At 43.9% G+C, this 9374-nt stretch overlaps 2 protein-coding genes across 2 annotated transcripts in view; one reads left to right on the plus strand and one right to left on the minus strand.

The window, feature by feature from the left end:
• The window catches only part of SCG3 (secretogranin III), a 34249-nt gene extending 25203 nt beyond the window's left edge, over window positions 1-9046 (minus strand). Inside the window, exons 1-3 of the mRNA XM_032233270.1 lie at window positions 8998-9046; window positions 6042-6087; window positions 501-643 (exon numbers count right to left, since the gene is read on the minus strand). Of these exons, the coding sequence (XP_032089161.1) occupies window positions 501-643; window positions 6042-6063 (165 nt within the window). The 5' untranslated portion in view covers window positions 6064-6087; window positions 8998-9046. The remainder of the gene's footprint in view (window positions 1-500; window positions 644-6041; window positions 6088-8997) is intronic.
• Window positions 8773-9374, plus strand: part of AP4E1 (adaptor related protein complex 4 subunit epsilon 1) — a 15583-nt gene continuing 14981 nt past the window's right edge. Inside the window, exon 1 of the mRNA XM_032233135.1 lies at window positions 8773-8818. Within this exon, the coding sequence (XP_032089026.1) occupies window positions 8773-8818 (46 nt within the window). The remainder of the gene's footprint in view (window positions 8819-9374) is intronic.

The following is a 9374-nucleotide window of genomic DNA, read 5'->3' on the forward strand; positions in this document are numbered from 1 at the left end:
GTGGTGGAACCGTTATTTTTCCCTGCCTTTTGACCTTCCCTGCAAGCATGGAGCCTTTTAAGTAATTAGCAACTTGCACATCATGGGCAAACATCTTGCGGCTGACGCCAATCGAAATTACTGTTCAAAGCCTAGGCTCAAATGCAAAACAATAGCAATAGCACTTAGACTTATATACCGCTTCACAGTGCTTTACAGTCCTCTCTAAGCGGTTTACGGAGTCAGCCTCTTGCCCACAACAATATGGACCTTTATTTTACCGACCTCGGAAGGATGGAAGATTAAGTCAACGTTGAGTCGGTCAGAATCGAGCTGCTGGCAGTCGGCAAGTTAGCCTCCAATGCTGCATTCTAGCCACTGCACCACCACAGCTCGTAAGTTAAACGCCCCTTTGTTTATTTAAAAATGAATCTATCCGCTTCAAAATTTTCCTCAAAGTCATCTTTGAACCCCAAACAAGAGGCAGGAAGAAAAACGAAGCAGGTTCCTACAATACTGACCAGGCCCAGATTTAGAAGCTTGGAAACAATCTTGTCAAAGACGCCTCTATCATTTTCCTCATAAATTCTCATGGCAATCTTTTGGACGATATCTTCAGCTGTTAACGGGGTCCCGTCGAGCTGATGGAGTCCATCGGGGTCATCTGAAAGAATAACAGGGGGATAAAAAAGTGATGCTTTGGGGACAGCTGCAGGTGAGTGGTGGAATACAAAGTCTCGGGTTCAAGACTTGGTATCTCCAGAGGTGGGTTCCTACCAGTTCGCCCCTATTCGGTAGAACCGGTTCGTCAAATCTAGCGAACCGGTTAGAAGAGGTTCCACCAGTGGACCCGGAAAGCAGGCCACACCTACAGAAGGGGTTCTAAAATTTTTTGAAACCCACCCCTGGTCCTTGGATATGATTATTCTACACTATCATGCTCCTATTTATAAAACTCAGTGCCTCTGTGAAAGGTAAGGATGACTACTGCGTTTGTGGTGCAATCAGAACATTGCGTGTGTTGAAGTTGTTTTAACGCAAACCAAAGATGCCTTTTAAAAAAACAAGTTTACATCCTATTCTTATGCATGCCAGTGCTGTGTGTGAGGTCATTTAAGGTGGTTCTGACAAGTGTCATCAGCATCTTCATATCCGGTCACATGGGCGGCAAGCCACTTCTATCCAGTCACATGAGTGGCAAGCCACTCCCACAAAGGAGGCCACACCCACAGAGTAGGTTCAAACAATTTTTGAAACCCACCACTGGGTATCTCCCAGAGAGGGAGACTTGGGGAAAACATTCTATCTGAAGGACTATTCTATCTTTGCGGCATATGTCTCGCTCTGCCTAATTTATGGGGTATAACTTCTAACTCCTACCCTCAAAACGTGGCTATAGAGGCACATTAAGACAACTAGGCACAAGGACAGTTTTTCCCCGAACGCCATCACTCTGCTAAACAAATAATTCCCTCACCACTGTCAAACTATTCACTAAGGCTGCACTAAGGATGAATCTTCTCATCATTCCTATCACCCATCTCCTCCCACCTATATGACTATATGACTGTAACTTTCTTACTTGTATCCTTATGATTTATATTGTTTCCTAGTATGATTTGATTGCTTATTTGTACCCTATGACTATCATTAAGTGTTGTACCTTATGATTCTTGACGAATGTATCTTGTCTTTTTACGGACACTGAGAGCTTATGCACCAAAGACAAATCCTTTGTGTGTCCAATCACACTTGGCCACTAAAGAATTCCATATCTATATCTATCTATATAATTTGCTCCAATGTTATGGTCCACATTTTGCCTGAATGGCATTCTGGGGGCCACCCACCCAAAGGTAGCCATGTTGCCATGATAAAATATCTTATCTTTCCTTTCCTTTTTCATTCAATTGAAATTAAACAGAATTAAACTACGATTGCACTTGATAAGAATAGACATGATTACATTTAATTAGGTTTTCATTTTGTGCCATTAAACTTTATAATTTATGAGCCAACCCTGGAGAACTCTACGGCCAGTCACAAAGCTTGAAGAACTGCGCTGTGCCTAACAGCATAAATAGGCCTGTCTCTAGTTTCAATAATGATTAAGACTCAAAATTGTCTAATAATTATTGGAAACAACTATTTGTCTGAAATGGTGTAGAGTTTCCTCCTGCCTGGGACCAGGAGTGGTCTGCTACAGATTTACCTGGGTTCGGGAAAACCCATAGCTAACATTATGGCTGGTTCGGAGAACCTCCAAACCCCACTCTTGGCTGGATGCAAGATAAATGCAGAGCCCGCACGAAAGCTCGGATAGGTGGGAAATGGGCCTCCTGGAAGTTCCGGAAGGCCGGAAACAGGCCCGGAGGAGGCAGTTTTCCCCAGAAGGCGAAAATGACCCCCTCCCGCCATGGTGCAGGAGGCCATGTGGGAAGTTATCATCCAGTCCTCTCCCAGAAAAATGAAATATCCTAGGAAATATTGAAAAGGCAGAATATTTCTCTGGATGTGAAAAGAAAGAAACATGCTTTAAAAGACAGAATAGTTGCCTGTAGCTTCCTGCCCATCCACACTTTGTCAATAGGCCATTGAGAAGGCCAGGCTAGCCCACTTTACATAATAAAGACTTCCCCACTGCAGCTGCAGGGGGAAGGGATATTACTCAACTCTCCACATGGCATCTGAGAACTCATCTATACCTGGATTCAAAACAGCCTAGAGAGTAGTCCCCTGCATGGCACCACGGGAGTCTAACAACCAATCAGAATACATTTCTTACACAGGACAGGAAACAGAGAGGTGGGACTAAACAGCTTATAAAAAGCCTAGCAAGCCCCTCCCTCAGCCCTTCTCTTCTTCACCACAAACATTGAAGCATGTGATCACCTTTTCTGTTCAGGGCTCAAGCCATGTGGTCCTGTCCACCAATAAACCATCTTTCCAAGCAGCCTCCGTGTCTCCAGTGTCTTTTCCCCCACTTGGAGCTGAACCCAGAAGGACATTTCTTTCAACAGCCAACTAGGCCACACCCGCCATGGCCATGCCCACCCAGCAACCGGGCAGAGAACCCGTTGCTAAAATTTTTGAAGGTCACCCCTGGGTTGGACTAGAGGATCTCCAAGCTCCCTTCCAACTCTCTTAGCCTAAAAAGACAAATGTTAGGCCAGTTACAGTGTACTGAACTTCTTCTGCATCCATTTTTCTGCTATCCTGCTCCGACGGATATAACAACATTAGTGTGTTGCATGGCTTTGTAGATTGATTATCCCTCAGTTTGTGTATGTATGTAGTTACTCTCTTTACGTGTTTTGAGTGGGCAGTCTATATAAGCAAAGCTCAGTTAAGGCTGTGCTTCCTAGTTAAATAATATAAGTAGACTCAACGGTACATTCTGCGTGTGCCAGGGGTCACTTGTCTCTTCCTGTCCTCCTCCTTTTTAAAAGGTCAAGCCTAGTGCTAATGACGAACATCATGGAAAATTCACATCATGCATGCAGAAAGAGATTGGTTTATGTAACGCTGATAAATTAAAAGGTTTCTATTTTTGCATTCCACCGTATCTGCCTAATATGGGGATCACGCTGCATTTGGATGGCATCCATGAGGACAGATTGAGATTTGTTAAGAGACAGAAATGTTCTTCCTGGACCAAAATGTGCTTTACAGTAGAAATCAGATGTACCAGCAACACCACCTCTCCAATCTGATGCTCTCCAGAAGTCTTATAATTAGGATTCAAGAAACTGGTAACTTGAAAGCACCTGCTTACTTCAAACGTGTCTTCTCCAATTAAGTCAAAGGCCTTGTTTATTTTGGGTGTCCATCATCTCCATTTGGGGTTATGAAATGTTGAACTTTTGGTATTTCTCCCAAGTTATCCTTCTGCAAGCTTACTTCTCCGCACGCACCCATATCTACAACAGAGCGACTTCATAACCTGTGGACTCCGACTCCCAGAATTGGTGCCGACCCAGGTATTCCGGAAGTTGAAGTCCACAGGTTATAAATTTGCCACAGTCACCTATTCCTGATCTACAGTCCACTGTTGCTATCCAAAAACCACCATTTGAGAAACCTATGACTTTAGTTGCATATCAGACAAACGTTACGCTATCGGTTACCTTTGGGCTTGAACTGTTTATATTCCTTAGTCGCTGAAACATGAAATCGTGGTTATGCGTGCCCTAAGGCCAGCATTCCCCAACTTTTCCCGCTTTGTGGACTGGGGAGGGGGGGGGGAGGGGGAGGAATGGTTCCACGCGAGCGGTGGGCGAGCAAGTGCATCTCCAGCACAGAATGCCCTTCACCGTGGCTTGTTAAACAAATTTGCACAAGCGGTGGGCACGCCCACCTGCCACTCGCACAAATGGAGATGCACGCTTGCACTAGTCTGCTGCTTGCATAAGTGAAGCTCTGTGTGTGTGTGTGTGTGTGTGTGTGTGTGTGTGTGTGTGTGTGTGTTTGTCGCTTCTGCAGCCCAGTTCTGAAGAGCCCACAGCCTGCTACTGGGCTGCGGCCCCCGGGTGTGTGTGTCAGAGGTGGGTTCCTACCAGTTCGCACCTATTCGGTAGAACCGGTTTGTCAAATCTACCGAACCGGTTAGAAGAGATTCCACCAGTGGACCCGGAAAGCAGGCCACACCTACAGAAGAGGTTCCAAAATTTTTTGAAACCCACCACTGCCACACACACACACACACGCACAGACAGACAGACAGACAGACTGACACAGAGAGAGAGAGAAAGAGAAAGAAAGGAAGGAAGAAATAAATAAAAAAAGAAAAAAGAAAGAAAAAGTGTGAGAGAGAAATGAAAGAAAAAAAGAAAAAAGGAACAAAGAGACTAACGGAAGGAAAGAGAGAGAGAGAGAGGGAGAAAGAAAGAAAGAAAGAAAGAAAGAAAGAAAGAAAGAAAGAAAGAAAGAAAGAAAGAAAACACATGGCCGGCAAGCCACTCCCACAAAAGAAGCCACACCCACAGAGTAGGTTCCAAAAAATTTTGAAACCCCCACTGCCCCCCCACAGACAGACAGACAGACAGACACACTGACATAGACAGAGAGAAAGAGAAAGAAAGGAAGAAATAAATAAATAAAAAAGAAAAACAAAAGAAAAAGAGTGAGAGATGAAAGAAAAAAAGAAAAAAGGAACAAAGAGACAAAAGGAAGGAAGAGAGAGAGAGAGGGAGAGAGAGAGAGAGAAAGAAAGAAAGAAAGAAAGAAAGAAAGAAAGAAAGAAAGAAAGAAAGAAAGAAAGAAAACACATGGCTGGCAAGCCACTCCCACCAGGTCACATGGCCGGCAAGCCACTCCCACAAAGGAGGCCACACCCACAGAGTAGGTTCCAAATTTTTTTGAAACCCGCCGCTGGTGTGTGTGTGTATGTTGGTATACAGCCCCAAGGTACTGTGTTTTGTGCTAACAAGCCACGGTGAAGTGCATTCTGTGCTGTTGCAGAATGGTTTGAATCTCTCTCTCTCCTCTTTTTTTTCCCTAAGTGTCGTTCCTTTACCCACGCCAGCAAGTTGCTTGGCACACGGCCATCTTGGCACCGTTAGTTGCTTTTCCGCTAAGATTGATGGCTCTACCGTGAAGTCGTGCATTCAGAGAAGACGTTTAGACTCATCTGCGTACGTTAAGATGAATTCAAAGCGTTAAGCGTGGCCGGCGAGGGGCTAGCGCAGTACCTTGGTATTTATAATCCACATCACTTTTAGTGGAGTCATACTCCTCCACCAGCCTGCGTCGCTTGGTGGAATCTGCATCGTCAAGAGCAAGCTGTTGGTGATACAGGGGACTCCTGACCGATTCCACTTCCTTTTCCTTTCTGTCTTTTTCCACAACAGATCTCAGCAGGTTCAGGTCATCCACAAATGAATAATTCCTGAATTCTGGCTTATTGTCTGGAAGATCTGGAATACAGATGGGTGAGAAACCATCTCATCCTCTGAGCAAGCAGCGGTCTGAGTGAATCAGGGATTTATTTATGTTTTTTTAAAAAGGAAAAAAAAAAGCGTAAGGAATAGTGAGTGAGTCAGGAATAAGAAAAGTTGGCTCACCTGTCCGGGGTGATTTCTTCATTTTGTTTGTCTCCGCTTCAGCAATCTGTTGGGGGGAGAGACAAGACTGAGTGAGGGCGCTTCTTGGGGAATAAGAAGCCACACCCACCCAATTGGCCACACCCAGGGAGTGGGGTTAAGTGGGCCACGTCCACCCAGTTGGCCACACCCATCTAGACGCCCCCTTCCCCTGAGGTTAACCACAGCCCTAATGCTGCCCACAATGAAATTGAGTTTGACACCCCTGATCTAATCAATAGACTGTGATGTTGATCCAGTATTTTGTGTAATGAGAGTATTGAGAGATTGGATCAATGCTTATACAGTTCACTTGGATCAAAGTTACACAGTTACACTACAGTTTGCAGCTAAACATTCTGCGTTCCCAAAATCTGGAGGCATAGCTAAGTTGTGGCTAATTAATTTACAATTATTGTGAGGGAAGAGAAAAACAGGAACCTCTTGGGGAGATTAATGGGTCCTCTCACAAAGTTACCCAAAGACCAAGTTTAGAATTCAGTCGGAAGGAAATAAGGTGTCCATCACTTAGATGATCATTAGCTGCTTAGCTACTGTTGGCTCCGGTTTTGGAACTTTGATAAACGGCAGATAAGGATGGAGAATGTCCAGTGGTGGCTTCTAACTCCTGGATCATCTTTTACGGCAGGGGTTTCCAAACTTGGCATCTTTAAGACCTGGGGACTTCAAACTCCCAAATTCTTTTGGGGTTTTTTAGGAGTTTGAAGTCCACGAGTCTTAAAAGTTGCCAAGGTTGGAAACCCCTTGCTTTGTGGAATATTATTTACCCACCAAACCTTTCCGAAGATGACGTTATAAGCCAATGGCAATAAGCCAGTGTTTGAGAGGCTGCCACAAAGAGGAGGGCGTCAACTTATTTTCCAAAGCACCAGAAAGCAGGAACAAGAAACAATGGATGCAAATTAATCAAGGAGAGAAGCAACCTGGAATTAAGGAGAGACTTCCTAACAGTGAGGACAATTAACCAGTGGAACAGCTTGCCACCAGACGTCGTGGGTGCTTCATTGCTGGAGAGTTTTCAAGAAGAGCCTGGACAGTTGCTTGTCTGAAATGGTCTAGGTCCCCTATTTGAGCAGGCGGCTGGACTATAAGACCTCCAAGGTTCCTTCCAGCTCTATTCTAATTCGGATTCAATAGCAATAGCAATATAGCAATAGCAGTTAGACTTATATACCGCTTCATAGGGCTTTCAGCCCTCTCTAAGCGGTTTACAGAGTCAGCATATCGCCCCCACAATCCGGGTCCTCATTTCACGCACCTCGGAAGGATGGAAGGCTGAGTCAACCTTTGAGCCGGTGAGATTTGAACCGCCGAACTGCAGCTTAGCAGTCAGCTGAAGTGGCTGCAGTACTGCACTCTAACCACTGCGCCACCTTGGCTCTTCAATATACTTTGCCTGCATGAAGTCCTAGTCTCATTAATTAATTAATTTAATTAATCACTAATTAAAATTAGCAGATTGCAGCTAGCTTGCAATACCGAACTGAATGGGCGATTAGCTTGCCTTAATGTAAAGCATCATCTCCCCTACATCTCTACTTAAGCGGTAGTTGGGGGGGTAATAGTTATATTCCCTTTGATGTTTGCCTTACATTCTTTAACGCTTTGTGGGTTTTACTTCTGATGTATTTTCCCTATGCCTCTTTAAGTTAAAGGTAAAGGTTCCCCTCACACATATCTGCTAGTCGTTCCCGACTCTAGGGGGCGGTGCTCATCTCCGTTTCGAAGCCGAAGAGCCAGCGCTGTCCCAAGATGTCTCCATGGTCATGTGGCCGGCATGAATTAAACGCCGAAGGCGCACGGAACGCTGTTAGCTTCCCACCAAAGGTGCTTCCTATTTTTCTACTTGCATTTTTACATGCTTTCGAACTGCTAGGTTGGCAGAAGCTGGGACAAGTAACGGGAGCTCACTCTGTTACACGGCACCAGGGATTCGAACTGCTGAACTGTCGACCTTTCTGATCAACAAACTCAGCATCTTAGCCACTGAGCCACCACATCCTTTAAGTTACCGGATAGTTAATTGCTGAATTCCAAAATGTAGGAGATTTTAGTTATCTCCTTTTCAGAGTAAGATTTCTGATAGCCAGTTTGTGGAAATACAGTAAGATAAAGCAAAATAAATGCCCCCCCCTTCAAAATAAGACAGTGAAGGGAGCCATTTCATTTGCCCTAGCAAGGAAAGAAAGCAGGCGTTTTGAACATGCCCATTGATGCTTTTATTGATTTCATTAATGGAAGAAGACGGGCAGTAACTCAAGAGGGAGGAATTGCTTTTTTTGCGTGCAAAGGAAGTTCAACGTTTGGTCTCTCAAGCAGGGCAGGAAAAATATTAGTTTAAAACCTAATGCTTGTCGGTGTTTTGACATTAGAAACAAAAGGACCACAGATCTGGTTCAGTCCCATGCTTTTCTTCCTCAAAGGCTCATGTGTTTATTATAGAAAGCCTTCCGTGGGGTGGAATCCTCAAAACTTTCTACGGCTCGGCCTCCAGATTCCCTCCCCCCACCCCGATGCTTTGGCTAGTCATGAAAACGTTTGAGGATTCCAGAACATTTTGAAGACCGACAGTTATTCTCCTGTGTGCTTGTCGTGCGTGAATATCTACGTCATCAGTTGCACGAATCTGACTTTTTTTTTTGCCAGTGATGAATTAGTCACTTGTCAGCTAAAAGCTCATTCCGTAGCAAGGATGCTCCTGCACAAACTATTGTCTACATCGAAAGGATTGAGATCTAGTAAATATTTAATTGGGAAGTTTATGTGGCATAGGATTCTCTGTTCGTTTGGTTTTTGATTTAGTGCTACGAAATTAATTTCTTTAGATCACAGGGATTTTCCTACCAATTAGAGGCTTAGGAGTCTCCTGATTTTTACAGTACTGAAATACATTTGTGTAGAAACTTGCTTTACCTACCTGTTCTTCCAAGGGCCTTTCTACACTTAGTTCTCTGTTGTATACTGTTTTATCTGGAATAGAGACATATATATTTAGACAGCTGTGGTACGATCAGGGTTTCGGGTTTGCTATCTTGCACATAACCTACCTATATAATAATAAAACATATTATTAAAGTCCATCCCGACTTCTTTCGCTAATAATCCACTTATTTAAAAATGCTGGAACAAGTTCCAGAGGAATCTTATCAGCGGGGAAATAAAACAAATATATTTTATTTATTTATTTTTAATTAATGAAATTAGCCCTGGATATTCCTTCACAAGACAGTATCGCTGTTATTTGTCATCAGACAAATCATCTAAATGCACACAATTATAAAGAAGAAGAAAAAA

The sequence above is a fragment of the Thamnophis elegans genome, chromosome 16, assembly GCF_009769535.1.
Source record: "Thamnophis elegans isolate rThaEle1 chromosome 16, rThaEle1.pri, whole genome shotgun sequence".
NCBI lineage: Eukaryota > Metazoa > Chordata > Lepidosauria > Squamata > Colubridae > Thamnophis > Thamnophis elegans.